Source organism: Oscarella lobularis, chromosome 18, assembly GCF_947507565.1.
Source record: "Oscarella lobularis chromosome 18, ooOscLobu1.1, whole genome shotgun sequence".
In the NCBI taxonomy this organism is placed as follows: domain Eukaryota; kingdom Metazoa; phylum Porifera; class Homoscleromorpha; order Homosclerophorida; family Oscarellidae; genus Oscarella; species Oscarella lobularis.
In genome coordinates this window covers 1,513,350-1,535,080 of record NC_089192.1, presented here as the reverse complement: position 1 = coordinate 1,535,080, position 21,731 = coordinate 1,513,350, and the positions used below count along the sequence as shown (strand labels likewise).

The 21,731-nt window shown below is 45.4% G+C and overlaps 4 protein-coding genes and 2 pseudogenes across 6 annotated transcripts; all 6 read right to left on the bottom strand.

Annotated features, from left to right (window-relative positions):
* Positions 1-58: 58 nt before the first annotated feature.
* LOC136197840 (uncharacterized) lies at positions 59-5,501 on the bottom strand. Of its 2 annotated transcripts, none has more exons than XM_065987677.1 (15): positions 5,367-5,501; positions 4,748-5,292; positions 4,535-4,692; positions 4,309-4,485; positions 4,122-4,263; positions 3,955-4,072; positions 3,845-3,904; positions 3,745-3,786; positions 3,632-3,694; positions 3,508-3,582; positions 3,228-3,448; positions 2,344-3,176; positions 1,314-2,291; positions 762-1,269; positions 59-705 (listed from the first exon to the last, which is right to left on the bottom strand). In XM_065987677.1, exons 2-14 carry the CDS (start codon positions 5,277-5,279, stop codon positions 892-894), a joined length of 3,777 nt encoding a protein of 1,258 aa, XP_065843749.1. In that variant the 5' UTR covers positions 5,280-5,292; positions 5,367-5,501; the 3' UTR covers positions 59-705; positions 762-891. The 2 variants fall into 2 exon arrangements, with proteins under 2 accessions (XP_065843749.1, XP_065843750.1); XM_065987678.1 differs by having other exon boundaries at positions 3,955-4,057.
* A 12-nt stretch (positions 5,502-5,513) lies between these two features.
* Positions 5,514-5,894, bottom strand: LOC136198152 (TNF receptor-associated factor 4-like). Its single transcript, XM_065988064.1, has one exon. It carries the CDS (start codon positions 5,892-5,894, stop codon positions 5,514-5,516), a length of 381 nt encoding a protein of 126 aa, XP_065844136.1.
* A 336-nt stretch (positions 5,895-6,230) lies between these two features.
* LOC136198151 (TNF receptor-associated factor 4-like) lies at positions 6,231-7,482 on the bottom strand (annotated as a pseudogene).
* A 1,240-nt stretch (positions 7,483-8,722) lies between these two features.
* On the bottom strand, positions 8,723-14,026 carry LOC136197843 (uncharacterized). Of its 2 annotated transcripts, XM_065987693.1 has the most exons (21): positions 14,010-14,026; positions 13,735-13,798; positions 13,253-13,651; positions 13,092-13,194; positions 12,827-13,040; positions 12,684-12,774; positions 12,360-12,539; positions 12,119-12,308; positions 11,923-12,065; positions 11,390-11,869; positions 11,166-11,331; positions 10,960-11,109; positions 10,740-10,903; positions 10,480-10,688; positions 10,311-10,423; positions 10,125-10,243; positions 9,988-10,072; positions 9,761-9,925; positions 9,548-9,702; positions 9,071-9,238; positions 8,723-9,024 (listed from the first exon to the last, which is right to left on the bottom strand). In XM_065987693.1, exons 3-21 carry the CDS (start codon positions 13,646-13,648, stop codon positions 8,830-8,832), a joined length of 3,486 nt encoding a protein of 1,161 aa, XP_065843765.1. In that variant the 5' UTR covers positions 13,649-13,651; positions 13,735-13,798; positions 14,010-14,026; the 3' UTR covers positions 8,723-8,829. The 2 variants fall into 2 exon arrangements, with proteins under 2 accessions (XP_065843765.1, XP_065843766.1); XM_065987694.1 differs by lacking the exons at positions 13,735-13,798; positions 14,010-14,026 and having other exon boundaries at positions 13,253-13,686.
* Positions 14,027-16,047: 2,021 nt separating this feature from the next.
* Positions 16,048-19,260, bottom strand: LOC136197851 (uncharacterized). Its single transcript, XM_065987708.1, has 9 exons — positions 19,088-19,260; positions 18,509-18,765; positions 18,117-18,462; positions 17,778-18,064; positions 17,569-17,727; positions 17,478-17,518; positions 17,321-17,421; positions 16,292-17,261; positions 16,048-16,246 (listed from the first exon to the last, which is right to left on the bottom strand). Exons 1-9 carry the CDS (start codon positions 19,223-19,225, stop codon positions 16,191-16,193), a joined length of 2,355 nt encoding a protein of 784 aa, XP_065843780.1. The 5' UTR covers positions 19,226-19,260; the 3' UTR covers positions 16,048-16,190.
* Positions 19,261-19,307: 47 nt separating this feature from the next.
* On the bottom strand, positions 19,308-21,572 carry LOC136198150 (uncharacterized; annotated as a pseudogene).
* Between the last annotated feature and the right edge of the window lie 159 nt (positions 21,573-21,731).

Here is a 21,731-nt window from a genome sequence, read left to right as displayed (position 1 = left end):
GTACAGTCTGTGAACATCTTTCAAAAGTAGAAAATACATCTACGATGCTAATATCTGCTTGAATTTTTTTCGAACTAGACACGATTATGTACGATATCACGGTAAGCCATACGTTATCTATTAATCAATAAATTATTAATGAAATGTCTTCGTTATTTACAGGTTTGTCCAATCCATGACGTCAGATCGAAAACTCACAATCTCCTGCAGTCAGATTGACGTACAATATAATCGGAGGAAAAGAAAGACGTAAGGTGAGAATCGATCTCCGTTTTAATTAACGAGTTTTCATGATGTCAAATCAGAATCACTGGCGGCCTTGGGTGGAGCAATCTCAACATAGGAATAAAAAATCACAGGTTTCTATTTGCTTAAGCTATTTCGACGTCGCTGCAGCGTAGAAGAAAAACCCGTGGGCGTGCGCGTCCTATTGGCACACCCTTATGGTTCTCGCACATCAAAGTACGTGTAGTGCGCGCTTGATCGACTGTGGTGGTTTTTTTAGCTTGACATGGCACAAGGTGGAATCGCGTTGGTCTTGACACGTACATACCACCGGACGAGATATAGTCGACAAAAGACAGACATAGATGTTTGGACAAGATAAATGACAAAAGACAGACAATAGATGTTTGCAAGAGAGGTTCAGCCTTGTCAACAACATTCTGCATTAATTCTTGCCCATCACGGTGCAGAAGCAGAATCCTGCAAAGATTTAATTCAGCCATTCAACAAATTATTTGGTTTAGGTATTTATTCACCTGCTTTGGGTGAGAATTTCTTTTATTTCTTGGAGTATATTTTCTCTGCCTTTAAATACTTACTTATTTTAGTAGCCACAGTCATGGTAATGATCTTTGAAACTATACAAACTATAGAGGATGACATTATTTAAATTTCTTGGATTTCAAAAGTGCCCCTAGAATCCAGAGAAGAGGCATTTTTACGCAGAAGTCGTTTGGAGGCTTGAGGGAAAACCGATTCTGCCGCTAATCGGTGACCTACGTCTAAGAGAGCTGTGCAAAGGTGTTTCACCGTCGCATCGAATCCGTTCTGACGTTTCCATAATCTTAGCATGGCGTGTGGATATTCTTGTGGTTCGTTTCTATACCTCGTTTCAATATTTTTCACAGATATCTTTAATTCACGAGCCAAGTCCTTCCAATTGTCAGGAAAAAAAGAAGCCACCTTGTCTAGCTCATCTTCGGTCACCATGCGATGCAAATTACTCTCAGTTGCAGGACCAGGGGTTTCTCGTGGATTGAAGACCTGCAAATAATTTTAAACATTGGTTCAAATAGCAAATCACCTACGTCATTAGCCTTGAAAGTCGCTAGAAGTTCAATAGGTTCCTCCCACTGAAGAGTAAACCGTACAGTTACTCTATCGCCAACGTCGAGACTTCTATCAGAGAGGCTAAATTCAAAGTAGTAGGGTTCGTGAAAACAATGGCCTATGAATATTGCTCGCAGTTTACGAAAGTCCACTTTGTAGCACCCGTTAATAATCCATGAAGCCACTGACCGGGAGTCATTAATTGTTGCTACAATAGGCAACACCGAGTCAACTTTGTCTTTAGAAATTCTGCACTCGCAAAGGCTGAACTTTCGTTTCTCTACCAGTTCAAATGCGTGAGGAGGCGTTCTTTCGCACTCCTCTCTTGTAACTTTATCTTCCTTCTCCTCGCTCGCTTCACAAATGCACAACTTGGCCACGAAGCCTTGCCGAAATTGAGACGGGCTCAAATCTGTAGGTGCAAACACCAATTCCGATAAATTAATACAACAGCCGTTGTTTTCTCCGCAAAACCAGCAGAAACTGGTTGTCCTAACGATTATCTGGTCGGCGACGAGAGTAGCGTATCCAAATCGGAAGGAAACAACTTGATTCAGAGCGGTGAACACGCACAGTGGTCGAAATACTTTTTTCAGCTCAGTTCCGCTTTGATAGAGCAACGTAACTTTAAGGTCGTGTCCTTTTCTGAAAGCGAAGTTGTGCTTTAATTTAACAGTAGCTTCCTTTCGGAGCTTTGTGCCGTGCGGTAGAAGCTGGACGACATCCGTGAGCGCCACACCGGTTTCGCTTTTAAAGTTCCCCTTGTCAGAGAGAAGACAGGAAGAGACGACAACTTGGCCGTCAACCGCACCAGGAGGAAATGACAGAAAGCATTTCTTTTTCGCTACAGTCATTTTCATTCCCTTTGGAGTTAATTCTGCGCTAACAATAGGAGTAATTGTACTGAGTGAAACACTTAACGCACCAATCCTAAATAAGAGACCAGTAGCTGCATTCTACAAAATAACAATGGAACATTGATAAGATAAAAGGCGATTAATGTCACACCTCGCATGCCACTGGCACCAAGTTGCGGCAGTCAAACAAAACAATCTTGTGACGTTGATTGCGTCCTTCTCCTTCAAACTCCCTTTTAACCAATCTCCTGTTAGGGGAAGACCTGCCTTTCATGCAGGTCTCAAGCTCTTCTATTAGAATGGCAAGGCATTCACGAGTCGTAGGACGAATGCCTTCCAGGCCGATCATTCTCGAGCAGATTGTGTACAACCGAAACCGGTTTATCAAACAGCTAAGCAGAACGCTTAACTTCGCCGAGATCTGTACCGCACCAGTGAATACTTGAATCAGCCAAACTCCTAGACTGTAGACGTCTCCAGACAACAAACTGCGTTCTGAAAAACGTTGTAGGCTCTCCGGGGCAACGTACGCAAAACTCGTAGAGCCGGAAAACAGAGAGGTGCCCAACAGGTGAGATGATCCAAAATAAGCGACTTTAACTGTCATATCTCTGGTCGCCAACACGTTCGTCAGACGAATATTGCCATGAACGCAGGGACAAGGATGAAGCTCGTGAAGATAAGTAATAGCTGACGTCACGTCGATTGCAATTGAAAGCTGCTCGTAATTAGAAAGATAGGAGCCGGACGAGTGAGCTGCATGCATCACTTCGCTGACCGATCCTTCGAGAAATTCAGAGACTATCTGAAAAGGAAGACCCGTTCTTATTATGGCACCGCACAATCTCACTATGTTGGGATGATGGAGTCGACTAGTCGCGAGAACTTTGCTTTGATAAAAAGCGATCTTTTTCTCGGTCACGATAGCATTGTGGAATTTCTTTACGGCCACGCGAATGCCGTGCCAATAGCCAACAAGAACGTCTTAAAATACACTTATTTTTATATAGAAGATTCGCTTATTATTATTTTAACCTGAAAAGGCCCCGGTTCCAAGCTTGTAATGAGTGATCTCAATTTGTAGAGGGCTAATGCTTAGAATTTGTTCAATTTGGTCAAGATTGCGCTGCAAACCCTGGAATGACTCTTGCAAAGTCTGGCGTTGAGATTCAAGCACTTTGCATCTTGCTTCCAAAGCCTGATTTCGAGATTGAAACGATTGTCGTTCAGCATGGAGCATCTCTCGATTTTTCTTTCTAAAGTCAGACATTTTGACGTCTTATATAGCATCAAATCAAGTTAGATTAGGGCTGACGTTTGAGACTCCAACTCTTGGCGCTCAGACTGAAAATTCTTACGTTCAGCATAGAGCTGAGTCCTTAATTTGTCTCTATTTAATTGCGATCATCACATTGGAGTAGGGCTAAAACTTTTATTACATTGTCGTCTCGAGAGATTGGATTCCAGCTTCATGCGTCGGGCGCCGAGTTTCTTTCTCCCATCTTAAAAGTTTACATATACCGTTTTAGATACAGAGAAGAAGCTTTCTTACTTTTCTGCATCAAAAATTTTCTCCTCACCTTGTAAACGAGCACTGCCATTATCAATAACAACAACTTTACGTCAGGAAAAGCTTTTGTAAACAGATGCACCTCTGGCGTTCTACTTGTCCTGGAATATACATTTCAGGTAACAGAGTTTTGTATTCGTTCCTAAAAATACGACCGATTACTTTGATATTTTTGTTAAAACATACCATTACCGCTCTCTTTTCAATTGCTGCTCAGCATCCCAAACGCTTGTAGCATCTGAAGAGAGAATTGATGTAAATCCAACATGAGAAAAAAGTACGATATTCTCATATGCTTCGTTTGAAAGACCTAAACAGTTTTCGAAATCATCTTCGTGACAAAAATTCATTCTAATTACCAAGAGTTAAGGTTGTCGTCATTTGCTTGTATTCTTTTCCGGAATAGCCGCCAGAAAGAATGAGACGGGCAGAGCCGTCTTCATTGGCTACACAGTGAACTGTATGGTCCCAAACCGGTGCCACGTCCGGGGACAAAGTAATCTTTAATCCAGTTTGTTATTTCTATTAATCGAATCATGAATGTACCTTGTATGATTTTCGCTCGTCAATATCAATTATGTATCCGCTTTCTGAAAGTTCTGTCCTCCAACCGCCTATCATTACAAAAAAATTCTTATTTTCTAATTCTTTGTTCGCTAATCGACAGATTCGGTGATCTTCTCGTCCGGACGGTTTGGGAAGGAAATCGATGCAAATCCATTTCTAAATAAATATTATTTAAAAATATTTTACATTAATATTAATGAATTACCTTTTGTCTCAAATCAATTACATATGCATCATCGAATGATTTTACCAAGCTTTCACCTCCTCCATGAAGTAATCCTCGATGTTGATCAATCGTTTCCATAGCGGCACTTTCACGTGGTTGAGGTCTTTTTCCGCTTAATTCCACATCCAACCAATATCCTAATTATATTGCAATATTAGTCATTTTTTCCAAAATTCCTGTCATGCAATTTACCTTTTTCTCTTCCCTCCTCAAATACAAGTTCATAAATCTCATTATTCACTAGACCATTACATTGTGCTCCTAATTGGAGGCGATCTTGAGGGATGCGTCCGCTCCGTCCCCCAAACATGAGCATTCTTCCTCCAATAGCCCACACACAGCAGTCGTAGCGCTTCCATGGTTTTTTTCCTTTTGTGAGCATAGCTACTTGGATCCATTTCATTACCTTTGGGTCCAAACCAAAAACCTCTCCTAGAAGACACCCGTCTTCCTGCAATCCCCCGTACGAATAGATGATTTCACTAATGATAGCGCATCGTGCTCCCGTGCAAGGAGGGGGAATAGTTTTTCCATCGGCGAGACGCAGAATCCACTGCTTCTCTTCTCTTACACTGCAAGTCCAGATTTCTTTGCGGGGGAAATAATACCTTCCCGTTCTTCCACCGAAGAGATGCATTTTATCCCCAATCAACGCACTTTCGTGATCGGATCGAAGCTCAGGCGATGCAGATTCGGCCATTTTGTCTTTTAGGTGCCTTCGCATGACGGTTAGTTGCCTGAAAAGAAAATTTCTCTCGATCAGAACAGAAAACAATTCAACGAAAGTCGCGAAAGGGCGGCTCGTTCTTACCGTGTTGTTTTTACGCAGGGAAAAGAATGAAGAATGCAAATGCCCGTACGTCCGTCACATGTTTCCTCATAAATTGAAACTGAAACTTTTCGTTGCAATACTGGCAAGAAACGTTTCTCTTACAGCACAATTTTTTGACGTGCTTGCTCATATCTTGACGCAGGATTTCAGCACCGCAAGATAGCGAACAAGGAACGCGGTGACGAATTCACATTTGACAAAATGATTGCCAAGCTCCCTCAGCTCTCCTCGCCACTTGCATCCTTCCTCAACCAGATCACATTTCACTTTGAGACCAAGCACTTCGCGCTTGACAGCATTGTCAGGAAAGACACTGATTGGTCCCAGCGCTTCTCGGCAAACAGGGCACGTGAAGGCACCGTTTTCTTTTCGAAGTGGCTTCACACAGGCATCGCAGAAACGGTGACCACAGACTGTTAGCAAAGGATCTTTCATGCCAACAAAACAAACCGGACACGTCAAACGGCCTGGCAAAAAGACAAACTTAGCGTCGAAGCCTCCAGCCATTATGTTTACCGCATCGCATGCGCAATGACTAGTTACGGAAAAAACGTGATCCTGGTTGTTTTTGCACCAACGAAGATGGTCTTATTGATCGAGCATATACATGTACAGACACTCAAGCAAATAGTAGGCTTTGCCAAGAAGCAAACTATTTCTAGATGTTTTGCATGCTCGAGCTTCGACGACACCATGCTTAAACAGAGGCATTTATATCCATATCTATATTGACATGGGTAAATATCGCGAGGAGTTATTGTGATGGCAGTGTTTCAGGAACGAAAGTCACACAACAAACAGAGATGTCAATTAATTAACAAACCAAACTTCTCGACAAACAACTCAGTACCTATAAACGACGAGTTTGACAAACAGGCAATCATTTTTAACAAACACTTGCTCCTCAAACTGTTTGTGGCTAACGAACTTACCAAAACTATATCCGCACGTACAGCCTCGTTGTAGACGCTCTACTGCCTTATCAGCATCTATTTTTGCAGTCTTATGCTTTCCGTTTTTCTGCTGATCGTATAGGGTGAATGAGTAACTCCATTTGAATGGCCACCCAATGAAATCATCGTAGTCACCCATGCGCATTGCGAGGTATATCGCCAAGTTACCAGACATCCTGTCATTAGGAACTAGCTTTAGCTGCACTCTGTGTCCTGGCATGGCGATATAAAAAGGATCACTTTTAATTGAATATCCATTGACTTCTTTTGATGAATCGAAGTGTTCAGCCCAATCAGTCACTTTCCACAGGTAAACAGAATTCGATCCTTCTTTCCTACAAAAAACTCTAACCTTCAAATCTGTGATCTCGTCCTTCAAGCATCCATTCTCGTCTTCCAAGTTTTCAATTCTATCTTCCAAATATGTAATCTTCTTCTCGCTTTTTTTCATTTTCACGTGACATAGGGTAAGGTGATTCTCCAATTCGTCTTCCTGATACTGAGCAATGTCCTTTCGTTTTCCAATAAACTTGCAGCCGGCATTGAAAAACGGACATGGAAGAGGCGTGTTGGGGCACGGTCCTTTGGCAGCCACGTGCCTACTCATCTTACTGCGAGCGACAAATTTTCCGCAGCCCTGAGGACAGCGCAATGGAAACTGAGGACACTTACTTAGATGCTTCTCCAAGTCAAGAAACCGAAAAGATTTCTGGCAACGGTAGCAAGACGATTCTCTTTCGGAGCACGCCATCTTCAAGTGATTGCTCATATATCGACGCATGACGTGAGCTCCGCAAGACGAACAAGGCACGGTCGCACATTGGCATTCTGCAATGTGATCCTTCAGCGCGCGCAACTCGCCTTTCCACGTGCATCCTTCCCTAACCGTATCGCACATCACTTGGAGATCGAAGATTTCTCGTTTGACTGCAGTGTCTGGAAAGACTTGATCGGACGTTAGCGCTGTTCTGCAGACAGGGCACGTCAGGCCCTCATTCGGCTTTCCGTAGAGGCTGCACACACACGGTGCAGAAACGATGACGGCAGGCCGTTTGCACGGGATCTCTCATGCAAACGCGGCATATCGGGCACGACAAATTGCTTGGCAAAGAAACGAATTTGGCGTCGAAGCCTCCTTTCATAACGCGCGCGCAACGTGTTACGTCACGCAGTCCCGGCCGTCTTCGCAGTCTACTCCCACGTTTTTCTCGTTGTTTGACGACTGATTCCCCCTCTCTTCCAGCCGCATGGGAATTAAGCTCCGTCGCCGACGGTCGACTTCAGATCGTCGCGAGCACCGCGCGCGCGTGCGATCGAAGGGTCCTCACCTTCGTTTCTCGAATCGGTAATGTTTTTCAGGGCCGAAACACTAATCGAGACTAGTGAGGCTGACGATTCAAGGCCATTCGGGGAGAAGATAGAAAAGCCATCCTCTATCTCTGCTCGTGTGAACGACGAGTTCCACGAACAGGCTGTCGTCCTTGCATGACCTACAGGTGCTCTCCAAGGTCGTTGTGACCAATGAACTTCTCGAAACCGTACCCTGAAGTGTCCTCTGGATGAAAGAAGAAGTTTTCTACGTCTCGGTCGGTGAGAACTGTAACGTCTCTCGTTATATCCTTCTTCTGACAGTCGTAGCGATTAATTTCATTGTCGTTGCCCTTGACAGCTTTCAGATAGATTCATACATAGCCAGTCATTTTGTTGTCATTAGGACACATCTCCAGTGCCACTCTGTGTCCTAGCTGGCTCAGATAAATATGATCGCTGGTATTCGAATATCCTGTCTTTGTTTTTGCTTCGTTCAGTTTTGCTGCCCAGTCATGACCGTCCACAGATAAGTGAAGTCCGTTCCTTCTTATAAGTCGACACAGTACAGTATTAAAATAAGACTTATTATATAGAACGGGAAATCCATCCATTTGATATCCACTGTCACAATAGTATAGTTCACTTGTTCAGTACCGTATTTGAACGACGGTTGCCGTCGTTTGGCGTCGGTGAATGCACTTTGTAATGTCCAATGGTACTGATGTACATTTTAACGGGATGGTACTGTACTACACAGAGTCAACATTGAATAACTCTTTTATAACTTGACCTTCATTTTGGCGAAACAGTCCTAAATTAAATTTGAAACTCTTAGCAACTTTTCCAGAAGCCTACGCAATCGATAACTAAGTAGCTTTTTCGACTATTTTAATTCGCACTCACACAAAAGCTGACTTACAGTACTCTAAAACTAGATAGTGATGGCTTGATGCGATATCGCCCCAAACACTCTCATTGTACTGCCAGAGTTAGCGCAAAAAACTAGATCTTGACTTTTAGAACGAAAACAAATGAAACGGTAAAACGGATTCTAACGGTGCCAGTACAGAGTTTCAGACTATAAAAAGTTCGTACGATCTAAAAAGGACAAAACTCAGATAAGAACAATACAAACCGGATATCGTTTTACGCCAGAAGGGTCTTCCAACAGCAGACTTTCAAATCGCTTCATCTGTGATTTTTTTCAGAGCATAGAGCTGCTTGCCTAGCCAATCAGTGAGGGTGCGATCTCGAACAGTGCCTGCTAGACGATCCAGTATCTTGAAGGTTTTGATAGCGCTCTCCACATCTTCTGCTGTCAAACCTTTACTTTTGAGAGAAGCTTGCCCGCCGGAAGTCCTCAAAGAACGGACCTGTTAAAAATATTGATTATTGTCCTACCAGAGACGGCACTCGTACCGCTATTCGTTTGTTCGTCATATTCTGTGCCACTTTTGTTTTTCGTTCCTCGATAGTGCCGGTGAGAGGCAGTCGAATAATGGTATCTGAAATCCTGCAGTAGACCAGACGTTTGTCCAAAAGAAGCTGGACGTGCATTTTAATTAGATCTATTATTTGATTGCTGTTCTAAAAAGAAAACCAAAACGTTGATTAGGTTTCTCAACTAGCACTATTAAAAAATAGCCAATTCTGAAAGTGCTAACTAACATTTAGCGATACGTTATCGCCTTCAACAAATTTCTCTAAGCAGTTCATTGCTAGCCTAGACCAATGAGAACTGCAACGAACAGCATGCAGTGCATGCTCTCTAGGGGGCTGCAAGATTAAAATTTATTTTACATTAACTTCAATTACGCTTGCTACTCCTATTTGTGGTAATCTGCGCGCTTGAATAAGCGGAGAGTCTAGGCAAGAAATGTACACTACCTGCTTTACCTCAATTTTAGTGCATTGTCCACCAGATGATGCTGCAATTGCGCTAAATGCTTTCTGCGTAAAGAGGTCATTACGACAGGCCACGGTGAAGATAGCGATGTTCTTTGAGCGACACGTTTCAGCCAAAACCGACCAGTCGTGGCCTTCTGGGCAGCCTAAAAAAGAAATTCTCGATATGTGGTTCTCCAGGGCCCCAGGTTGGTAGAGCTCTACCATGGGGAAATGCATCGTTATAGGTCACTCCTGTCATGCCATGCGGTGGGGCATCTCCTATCAAGACAGCAAGGCGAGAAGCGTGCGGTCGATTAGCCTCGTCCCAACTGAGACCAGAGACCTCGGACAGAGCATCGGCAACAGCCTCGGGACAGTCGCCACCTCCTAAACAAGCGAGAAAGACGCATCACTATCACTTGAAGTACCCCTAAAAGAAAACAACTCACCCGCAGCAGAGAGACTGTCAATTGCTGATTTAACAGCGCTGACGTCGCTTGTTAAAGGCCAAACTTTGGTGACATAGGTTGACTCCTGAACGAAGGAAATCAAGGATTTTCATGCAAAACAGCTACGTCATGCATACCTCTGGAGGGTGATCTCGATAAGCAATAATAGCTATGCGCAATTCAGTGCACAGCTTTTCCTCGTTAATAGCGTCAACTAATTCCTCCATTAGAGCTTGCGCTTTCTTTATTTCGCTGCCTATAGAACAGATCAATTAAAGCCGGTTGTTTCACGAGACGTTTAATTATTGGTGCATGTAATTCACTCATGCTAGACGTTGTGTCGCAGACAATAGCCAAATCCACTTCCCCAATGCCTTCATTCGAAGCGAAACTGACTTCTTCCTCACTATACTCGCTCGGTGAGTAACACGTAGCACTAATGTTCAATGAACAATGAATATATAACTAACAGTGATATTGTGCTGAATATACTCAATAATAGGCGGCGGCGGTGCTTCCGTTCCCAGAAGATTGACAACGTAAGGCGATCCCATAATCGGTTCGTCGTCAATGGTGATGCGCAACTCGTAGCGACCACTGAACGAGAATTCGTAGACAACAGGATACGTTCCATTGCCCACGTCGCGAACAGCCAAAGAACTGCTAGCCTTTTTGTCTGAAACGAGAGCTTCAATTTCAGGCTAAAAAGCGATTAAAAACTGAAGTCTAGAAAATAGGTTCGCGTGCTATACCAAAGATGACTCTTTAGCAATGATTCTCACTGCATCTCCTCCTGCCGATCTCAGTCGACCACTATCGTCGCAAGCAAATACAGTGAAAGTGTAGCGAGAGTTGACGTGGCCGCCAACCGATAGTCCGGGTCCGTCTGCGAAACTTTTTTGCGGACACGTTGGGCCTGTAGCAAAATAAAGCTTTTGAATATACAACAAAAGATAGCTTTAAATGAATTGCCTGGAGGAATCATCAAATCATCTTTCGACGTTTCTGTAAATTCAAGAACTTCCATTTCTTCTCGGGTCAATTTCTTCAAAGGGTTTTTATTCCGAACAGAGAGCCCTAGAGGAGTGTCGCCTTCACTGTCCCTTACGTACATATTTGCGCCTAAGCAGAACGTAGGTCTAATTATTTAAAAGCCTTCAAGTCTACATGACAAATACCAAAATCCACCAAATCTTTTGCAAGGGACACATCCGACACGACGGCATAATGCAGCGGGGTTTTTCCTTCGCTGTTCTTTTCGTTAACTTCAACTATGGCACCGAGTTCAATCAACTTTTTCGTCAAGCGGTTATATCCGTTCCTGCAAGAAAGATGCAATGGAGTCTACGAGAAAAAGAACCCAATAAGGAAAAGTACTCTTCTGCAGTGTACTCCACCTTACCAACCCTCCTTTGTTTGATCCCGTCACTTCTGCACCGCTATCTACAAGTTTCTCGGCTATATTCCTGAACTGTTTATCAAGCGCAACAAGCAGGGGAGTGTTTCCTTCGTTATCGGCGGCGCTGACGTCGGCGTCGCCAGCCAGAAGAAGATCAATTGCTTGTTCGTTTTCCCAGCGAGCAGCAACGTGAAGAGGCGTGCAGCCCTCCTCATCGGTAATGTTCGCATCGGCGTTTCGATCGAGAAGCTCCTTGGTCACTTCAGCGAGGGTAGGATCGGCGGCGGATATGTGCAGTGCGGTTCTACCGTCGTGGTTTTGATGGTCGACATCGGCGCCGAAGTCGACGAGAAGTTTAACCGATTTGCCGTCACGGCAACGACTCAACGGTTGGTTTCCCTCATCGTCTTCTGCTGTCACAGTGTCGGGATTCCGACGAGCGATTACGAGCATTGTCTCAATGGACGCGTGTCTCGCAGAAACCTATACCGAACAGAATAAAAACTCAGTTGCCTTACCAAATACATCTTATATACGTCCATAGGAGCTTCGTCTTCGTCATTTCGCATTGTTGGATCGGCGCCCATTTGAATTGCCTTCTCGACAGATTTTGAACTGTCGTACAAGGCGCCGGTAAATAAGCAATTTTCTCCTACTTCACTTACACCGTTGATGTCGGCTATACGAAGTCGTCACTAGCTATGTAGCAATGCAACTAAGAACGACTCTTACCTTTCGCTTCATTTGTGAGGTAATTGATGACGTCGAGTCTATCCTCTTCGCAGGCAAAGTGCAGAGGAAGTTTCTTCTCACTTTTTTCACCAGACGGAAATTCAACGTTCGCTTTGTCCCACTCGACCAGAGCCGTCACAACGGCCAACTGGCCTCGTCTAGCGGCCAAGTGAACAGGAGCGCATCCATTCTGTGATATACCGTCATTATTCCTAGTCTATCATAGTCTAGCTGTGTATACCTTATCCATTGCTTCCCAGGAAGCGCCTTCTCTAAGCAACGAGCGGATGATTTCTGGATCGTCGCAGTATCCGGCTGCGGTGTGCAAAGCTGTCTCGCCATCTTGGTTAGCTTCGTTGATGTCCGCAACGTCTTTCAATTCAGTCTTGACTGCTGTTGAGTCGTTACTCAGAATGATTCTCTACAAAAAAATAACCGTTCTCATGTGAGAACTGTGTAGGAGGTATCGAGAAGAAAGGCGATACGTCGTATTCGCCCATGCAGATAGTATCTCAGCAATGCATGATCGGCGGCCGATCGATCTCGACGCTCCTCCTCGTCTCACCTGGAGGCGGGTACTTGTAAATGCGTTGTCCCGCTTGATCATTTGCGCTTTCTTCGTGACAGTTCCTGTACCAGAACGAGAGCGCTGCTCACTACACAAAGAATTTCGTTAGCAAAAGACATTGAAAAAAATTAATACATCACTTTTCCACTTTAAAATGTCTTTTCTCGTCGTGGCCGCAATCAATGCAGGGCGAAGCGTCGTCGGCACTCTTTTTCTTACGAAAGACATTCCCTTGAAATTTCATGCACGAGCACTCCATCTCTCGACAGCTTTTCACGCGTCGAAACGGAAACGAGAACGCTTTGCAGGCGTCGTCCATCCGCCCTGCAGACACGAACCGCCCACCGGCATGTCCTACGCAAATTCGATTTTCAATATGCACTCGTTTATCAATTCGCTTCGTACCGATGCATCCTTTTAGGATGCTCTCCTCGGCTGGATTGAACGCTTTTCTGCCGAATGAAGACTCGTATGCTGATATCCACTTGTCCCAATCGACCTCGACATCCTGAAAGGACAACAGATTGACTTACGCAACGCATCTCGTTGGAATGCGGAAAAATAACTTCTCCAAACGATTCCGTCCAAAATTTGCAAGCGACGGTGGTCTTAATCAGAGAAGTGGCCGTAATGCCCCTTCCTGCAGTGGAATCGTGTCGATAAGCGACGTTTTGAAGGTCCTTCAGATTCTTTCGCAAAGAATCGATCGACGCCACTTCGATCGACTGTTGACGTTTCATTTTAGACTTGATTGTCTTCAGTCGCTTGTTGACGGTCTTGAGGGACGCGCAAAAGTTGTTCTTCTCACTCGTTGCCGCATCTTGGCAAATCTTCAAACCGACGCTGCTAACCGTTTCATTTAGACCGTCAAGAATCAGTTTGAGGTTCGCCGGAGGACGCAGGTCACGGTCTTCATATATAGCCCTTGTCAAATCCTTGAAGTTTTTCAGCACGGCTTCCATGATCTGAAACGGATTATCTGATATGATCGAGGGCGTATCTGTTTAGGGAACGCGCGTCTGTCAACCTTCGTATCAAAACGGCATACCTAATGTTATCTCCAATCACATGTAAGCATGCGCGAAAACCTCTTCTCCCGTCTATGCACAAATCTGCCAATTGATTTTCAATTTACAAAATCGACACTTTTGTGTTGCTCTAACTCAAAATACAAGTTGAAGCTTACTCGAACAGTCACGTGTCTACCGAAGATGAGCTAACGACAGATTAAAACCCAAAACGGAATTAAGAATCGACTCAGAAAAAAATTTATTTTTCGTGATGCTGTAGAACCTTATACGGACAGCTGCTGGAGATTCCTACCTGAAAGTGAATTAGCTGCTCTTCGTGCAATTTTTAACCTGATCAAAGAGCTGCTACCGGCTGTCAGACAAATGATCAAGACTTACTTTACGAGAGCGAGCTAGAACGCTCGAGAACGCTCGAGATATAACAAGCCGCGTAAAAAACCCTGATGAAAACGTGCAGAGACTGACGTGTTTACAGCCACTAACGGTTCCGTGAAAGATCGACCAGAACGCGACTTGTAGATCTACGCATGCGTGGTAGAGGTCGAACCAAGTCTTGCACGTGACAAACAAGTCTCTCGAGGAGTCGAGACCTCTCAGCGTCTTCTTCGTTGTTGTAACGCTTACGAGGAGCGTTGTGGAGTGCTAACCCGAAACAGAATCGATCGCCTGCTTCTGCACGACACAGGCTACAAGCACTTAGCTGTAAGCGCAAACCGATAAGCCATAGCTCAGACAAAGCCTTGTACAGTCTGTGAGCATCTTTCAAAAGGTACTCGGTAGAAAATACATCTACGATGTTAATCTCTGCTTGAATTTTTGTCGAACTACACGATTATGTTCGATCACGGTAAGCCATGCGTTATCTATCAATTAAAAAATTATTAATGAAATCTCGTCGTTATGTACAAGTTTGTCTAATCCATGAAGTCAGATCGAAAACTCACAATCTCCTGCAGTCAGATTGACGTACAATATGATCTGAGGAAAAGACGTAAGGTGAGAATTGATCTCCATTTTAACGAGTTTTCATGAAAATCAGCAAAGCCAGTTGAAGTGTAAATTCAGCAGAGAGAACGGACAGCTTCACAGGTTTCTATTTGCTTAAGCTATTTCAACGTCGCTGCAGCGTAGAAGAAAAACCCGTGGGCGGGCGCGTCCTATTGGCACACCCTCTGGCTCTCCCACATCATAGTACTTGTAGAGCGCGCTTGATTGATTGTGGTGGTTTTTTTAGCTTGACATGGCACAAGGTGCAATCGCGTTGGTCTTGGGTCTTGTGATATATATAAACACCCGTTTGGTCTGAAGAACAGGATGATAATGGTCAGGTTAAGTCAATCGATCTAATCGAGTGAAGATTCTTTCTCTTTGAATATCGATCGCTCCTTTCTCGCAGGCGGTGGAGCAACTGGTTGTCGTACTCTTCGCGTTCCGCTGTACGCAGAATTACGTCTGCCTCCGCCGGAGATAATTATCACCAAATGACGGATAGGTTGTGCAACAGTCCTTCTCCTCAAGGAGCTGGACGGCTGGATTAAGCGACGAAGCGCTCACGTTTTAATTGCTCGTCGCCTGCGGCCGGGCCCTGCCAGTTCGTCTCAGTTTCATTGTAATAATTTTGGCACGGAATCAATCGATGGAACGATGCCATTTCTAGCAGAGAAACTGAAGGTTGCCAACAACAACCTGATTGGTCACTTCCTTGCGATCACGCGACACGCTTCGCTTGATGCAGCGTAGGCGTGAGACCTAAATTAAGTCTATAATTAATTAAATTTCTTACGTACAACTTACGATGGCTTAGGGCATGTACTGGAGAAAGACCTCGGCGCCATACCTGAAAAAAATGCTCGAGAACGTTCATTTGCGTTGTCAATGACCAGATCGTAAACGAAGCACGTCCGAATGCCGTTTTCTTCGCATCAATTCGGACAAACGTTTTTCAATTACAGAGGGCTTCGGCGCCGTTCGGTTATACCTTATTCTAGAGACGGTCACTCACCCTTGCAGATTTGCGACGTACATCGCCACGTTACCTGCATGACATCCTGTCATTAGGAGCTAGCTTTAGTTGTACTCTGTGTCCTAGCCCATTGATACATCGAAGTGTTCAGTCCCTTTCCAAATGTACGCAGAATCTGATCCTTCTTTCCTACTCTAGCCTTCGAATCTGTAATCTCGTTTCCCAGACGTTCACTCTCGTCTTCAAATTCTCTAATCTTCTTCTCACTTATTTCAGTTTCACGTACTCCTAAAATATATGCGAGGACTAGATTTAGTTGCCATATGGTCAGCTCTAGGCGGAAGAGAGCAGTAAATTAGTACCGGAGCATAACTATGTGCGTAGAGAGCATAACATCAAAAACTGCAACACTTGTCAGCAGCACATCTAAAAACTAAAACAAAATATTCAATTCCCAACCAAGTGCATTATGAAGCAGGTCAAGGATTTTCTACAGGTGTAGCCATTTCTTCATACTCCACACTCCTCACTCTCTTCCTGTTCTTCATAGTCTTCCGGGGCCTCGCCTACGCTTTAGAATGAAAGCAGTTCGATGACACTTTTTCTCATACCTCTTCTTGGTGATATTGCTTCGTACGCGCTAGACTCCACCATTGGGTGCGGAATGACGTTCTCATTAGGTGCACTTTTCTTTAGAATTTCTGCAGAGTTTATGTCATTTCCGGCTAATGAATTCCTGTTCAGAATCCGACGCAGTCGAATGTACGCGGCAAGAAGACTAGCAAAGGCGATAAGAGTGGTTCCAAATAAAGCAGCAAATGCAACTGCAGAAGAGCAGAACATTTGCGCTTCAGGCAGCTCTTCAATCTTGCATGAGCAGTTGAAACCCAATTCTGTTTTTCTACAAACAGAATTAGTTTTGCAGACGCACTCTACCGAACCAACAGCGTTTATGCAGTCTTCGTTTGCGTCGCAAATGGCCGTGCCACGCGCGCACTCATTAATGTCGATGCACGAGGGACGATTAGCAGGTGTTGCGGCACTAGAATCCGGTTCGTATCCAGCGTTGCACGTGCAGTAAAAGGAACCGGGCGTGTTAAAGCACGTAGACCTACGGTCACAACCGTTCGTGTCAAGTGCGCACTCGTCGATGTCGTCACAGTTGTTCACTCCGTCTCCAGAATAACCAACTGCGCAATCGCATCGGAAGCCGCCGGGATGATCAGAACACTGTGCCTTGTCATGACAACGGCTCCTTCCAGGAAAGCATTCATCAGTGCAGCCTGTCGGACCATTAGAGAAGAATGTCCATTCCGAGAAGGAAATGCCATTTGAAACGGGACCGCCTCCAGAGCAGGAAGCGCTGGTGCCTACCACGACACCTTCTTCAAAAATAATTTCATACTCCTCGCCGCTCTGATACGTATTCGGCTGAGAGCTATTGAGTTGAAATGAAACCGTTCTCGAATCCGATCCTATAGTGACGAGACTCTTATCAAAGGAGTCCACTCGCTGAATCAATGACCCGCTATTCACGTGATAAATAAATATGTACCTTGGGCTAACCGTCGGGTTTGTCACCTAAAAAGGTAAAGAAGATAGATAAGGCTAATACTCTGCTACCTCTGAGAGAAACATACGTTATGATCAAACGTTATGCTTGCTACTGCATCATACGCCACCTGTCCGTTGCATTGAGGAGCCTCGGTTTTGGTATGCAATAACGGTTTGGGCTGTGGCACTAAAAAGCCCCCAGTAAACTTCCCGATCTAACCTAAGCTAACCTAAGCTCCGTACCTGAAGTGACGATTGTAAAGCACACAAGATTCGATGGAGCACTAAAGAAACAGTCAGGCTAGCACGAGCCGAAATGCTCTCAAAGATTTACCGAACGTCATCTAAAAACTGGAAGCAAGTGATGTGCGGACGATAGGCTTGTTTAAAATCAGGAGTCCATGTGAATGTCACTACTTTGTTCCCGTTGCCTCTGTCCGTCAAATCGGTCACTGTCATGCCGCGCGGTAAAATATAAAGCGCGTCATCGACTCTAGAAACAGAAATAGGTAGAATTGCTAAAGAAAATCTATACTGGGCTACTCGTGAGAAGGATAATTTGAATGACCGACCAGAACTTCTATTGTTAAATTGCCACCGCTTTCGACGGCAAAACAGCGAGGCTGCTCGCGCGGAAAGTGATTTTGCTTAGGAAAAGTAGGCCTCGAACTGCACGAGGTTCCAGTGTCAACAACGTCAATAAGCCACTGAAGCGGTACACTGCTGAGAGGATTTTTTCGAAGGGTGTCGGTGGGATAGAAGTCTTCAAGTTGAATAGCAGCGGCATATACACCAGGTGCTGACGGTATCCATACAATTTCGCAATCTTCCTAAAACAACGTTTTAATTTTTACAATTCGCGTTGGCGTATAAATAGCTCGCTTCAAAAAGGCTTGCATTGAATAAGCTGGAAGGTTTTCTGCTGCTAAAGCAAGCCGATCCGCACTCGTCTTTGCTTGCGTCCGCATTTTTAAGAGCCCATCGACATTTGACGACGTCGAAATCGGGATCAACTTTGGGAATGATTGTTCTGTGCTCGCAACCGAGTCGAGCGGGGAGTAGGGGGAGCATGTCGGCAACCGGACTTTGATTGATCTCTCCCCGATTGATGATGCCCACGCTGTCTGTGCGTGGAGCGAAGGATATTCGCGATTGAAATCGAATATCATCGCCAAAAGAATTCTGCGTATTGATCCAGCAGCAGTCATATGTTCCATCAAAATTATTTCTAAATACAGGTGTCGCTGAAACGCTAAATTTAAAAAATTTTTTACCCGATAACAAAGTCTTGCGAGTCAGCGACAGGAAACGTGACTTCAAACGTTCTCATCCCGGACGCCCAATCATTCGCGGCGCTATACGACGTGCAGACGTATTCAAGCGTAGCATCCAAGAGTTGCGAACCGCAGTTGTTGGATAAGCAGCGGAACTTCACGGGCGAACCGAGAAGCCTTTGGTCTGCTATCGATGCCGCAGTGCAGCCGCCTTCCGAACTGCTACGTCTCCAAGAAATACGAAATCTTAACTGAATCTATAGAACAGAAAGACACCTAAGTAATGTATACCTACGAAAACATAATCACATCACCGAATAACAATATTACGAGCTATACCATCCATGTAGGTCTATATAGCTTCCTTGAACTTTTCTTGTGAATGCCCTATGCGTACTTTTCAGACCACTAAAGCAAACGCTGCTTCTTTGTAAAAGAATTTGAAGGAAGATGCTCATGGAAATTAAACTAAGTTAATTAAGCAACTTCCCGAAGCCGGAACTAAGCTCGATCATCGAACGGGCAATACGCCGCCAACCGTCTCATGTCCTCTGTGCCCGCGCTAAACTGCGTACTTACCTTTCCTGCGTCTCTCTTTGCCTGGCTTCCGACGGCGTGAAAATTGATCGTAAAGCTTCGGAAATGAGTCGATTGAGAATATGGAAAAACGCTTGCGAGTGTCAGAGAGATTGCGATGAAGGCAAGTACTAAAGCCATCTGACCGATTTCGCTCTCGCTCAGAAGAGAAATGTGACGATTCTATATACGGGCTGTCTGTGTAGTGTCGTATGTGTTTAAGTTACGTAAGGGGTAGTGACGTCAGGAGATTAATAGCGATTATTAGAGGAGGGGCTCCAGTTCTGGCCAAACTGGTGACCAGGGAGAGTAGCTAAGCAGACGTCAATAAAGCTTAAATTTAACAGAGAGCGCGTCGACGGAACGGGGCCGTGGCCCGGAATGGGCTGCGTCCCCCAGCGGACAATCCACGGTTGCGCCAGCGGGCGCGCAGTCGTGACAGAAAGCTGGCCGTGGCTGCTCTTACGACGGATACGGTCTGCGCATGGCCACGCCTGCGCAGTGCTCTATATAGAGAGCTTAGAAAGCGTTTTCTTCATGTACCTAACCCAACACCAACCCTAAACCTTACTGGTATCGGTGGCGGCCCCGCTCCGGGCCACAGTCGCGGGTGATCGTATATCGTATATCGCCGATTAGGTACAGTACAGAAAAAAAAAGGAAAAAAAAAGAGCAGGCTTCGGGATTCGAACCCCTAACCTGCTGCGTGGGAGCCGTATCCCGGGGCATCTTTTCTGGAAGCCTATTACTTACGAAGCTTTTTCCGTTTCCGACGACTATTTTAATTCGCATTCCTCGAAAGGTGCAGTGATCGCTTTCGGTGTACATAAAGGCGTAGGTGATTTGGGGGTATTTGCAACGTGCAGTTGGTCGAATTAGCAGGATTTTGCGGATTCTTGTCCGCCGGGCAGATGTGAAACCGGGACAATTTGGATAGTCCGATGGCGATATCGACCCGACAGAATGCAACCAGCGGTAGTAAGTAAAGACGATCGTATTTCCGGGCTTAGCGGCGCAGGCGGGATACTCTCCAAATTGTGGCGTTTGAAATGTCCAATCGATGGTGATGAGATTGGGAACGGTCTTCGAGTACTGACATCGTATCGGTTCCGGTTGGAATTTGCCAACCATCAGAGACGGCTTTGCAATGGCAATCTTCCCGGAATTCTTTATCGCCACTTGCCTTTCGTATTCCTTGACTGTCATTCCATTTGACAGATCAATAGGCGGCTCACCATCAAGGTGCTCCACGTAAACGAACTTGGACGAGTCGAACGGTTGGCCGAAGAAGAGTTCCCGTTGGGCGGGCACCTTGTGGGCTTTAGGGTAGGTACACCAGCCGCGGCAGGTTTCCAGAGTACAATTAGATTTCCGCACTACTCCGTCGCTCCCTACCTGGCCCATGGCCCACGGAACGGCCGTGTAACCGACCACGTCGCGATTTTCGAGAATGCCGTCACTCTCGCCAGCCAGCGCGTCGGTGTTGGCGACGACGCGGAAACGATAGCCCTTGTCGTAGGAATTGGGCACCTGAGTGTGATGAACGACGACAGAGTAGTCTCTCTTCTCGGGCTGATCTTCCGTGTACTTGGCGCAGTTGTCAAACACGACCTTGGCGTCATTTTCGTACCTGTACCCCATCGTGGCGGTGTAGTCTCTCGTCACTCGCTCGAACGTCCAATAGTCGCCAAACGGCGGAAAAGTGGTGTCGCTCTTCAGCGCCGTCGACGTGCTGTCGACGTACGTCGGCTCCGACGCCTTCTCCCAGCCGGCTCAGATGCGATCGATCATGCTGTGATAGACATAGAAGATCGGATCAAACGACGTGAATCTCCGGTTGGTCATGGAGAACGTGGCGTAACGTCCTCCAATGAAGTCGTGCATTAAATTGTACGGACACTCGATTTTTCGCGAAAACCAGTCATAATCGCTGGCGTAGTGAGATGATATTTGACAGACGGATTGTCTCACCCACTCGAGGTGATCACCCTCGGTCAGGTTTGTTCTGGCCACTTTGGCTTGGGGAGGCAGGCGGTATGGTAGCTCTGTCACATTCCTTATCGTACAGCCTGTAAAAAGAGGATTCGGTTCGGTTTTCTTTGTGTCCGTATTTTCAAAAGTTGGGTCCGTGAAGAGCTTTGGAAGAATGTTCTGTATTGGCGTGTCCTTTCCGGGTGATGTTATGTGAGTGAAGTCCCAGTAGGGAAGAGCAAAGTCGGGGTAGATTGTTTGGGCTGCCTGCTCGAGTTCATACAGTAGAGACGATGCCACGGGAAAAAGCTTTTCTGAAGGCAGGTGGTCGTCTCGTGCGGACACTGGGCCGTGTAGAAGCCGTGATGTCTTGCCACTTGAAAGAACGTGCAATTGTTTTGAGGTATCGACAAAAATCAAGAGCCATGAGCTTTTGAAACACGAGCTGCAGTTGCACTCCTTCGGTAGAGCTTAAGTGAGCCAGAGATTTTCTAGTAACCACTTTCTGCCAAGACATGCATGAAGCGATTTCTATACTCTGCTTTCTTTGATTGCATGCAAACCTTTGGTTTGGGAACGCAGCTTCCTTGTTCGTAAGGTATGTCTTCGGTTTGAACGATGTAGAGTACCGCGGAGATGCAAAGAAATTTGCGTGTAGCCTTTGAGGACAGCGCGT

Bases quoted from the DNA above. Each gene is read 5' to 3' on its own strand.
- LOC136198152 (XM_065988064.1), bottom strand. From the start codon at position 5,894: ATGGCTGGAGGCTTCGACGCTAAGTTTGTCTTTTTGCCAGGCCGTTTG.
- LOC136197851 (XM_065987708.1), bottom strand. From the start codon at position 19,225: ATGGCTTTAGTACTTGCCTTCATCGCAATCTCTCTGACACTCGCAAGC. The intron at 17,519-17,568 runs GTAAATCTTTGA...CTGTTTCTTTAG, and splicing joins CAGTTTTTAGATGACGTTCG to TGCTCCATCGAATCTTGTGT. The intron at 16,247-16,291 runs GTATGAGAAAAA...TCTAAAGCGTAG, and splicing joins AGCAATATCACCAAGAAGAG to GCGAGGCCCCGGAAGACTAT.
- LOC136197843 (XM_065987693.1), bottom strand. From the start codon at position 13,648: ATGGAAGCCGTGCTGAAAAACTTCAAGGATTTGACAAGGGCTATATAT. The intron at 10,904-10,959 runs GCAATTCATTTA...ATTTTGCTACAG, and splicing joins TGATTTGATGATTCCTCCAG to GCCCAACGTGTCCGCAAAAA. The intron at 9,025-9,070 runs GTACGAGTGCCG...TATTTTTAACAG, and splicing joins TGACGAACAAACGAATAGCG to GTCCGTTCTTTGAGGACTTC.
- LOC136197840 (XM_065987677.1), bottom strand. From the start codon at position 5,279: ATGCGAAGGCACCTAAAAGACAAAATGGCCGAATCTGCATCGCCTGAG. The intron at 3,583-3,631 runs GTAATAAAAGTT...GCAATTAAATAG, and splicing joins CAATCTCTCGAGACGACAAT to AGACAAATTAAGGACTCAGC. The intron at 3,449-3,507 runs GTCAGCCCTAAT...GTCTGACTTTAG, and splicing joins CAAGAGTTGGAGTCTCAAAC to AAAGAAAAATCGAGAGATGC.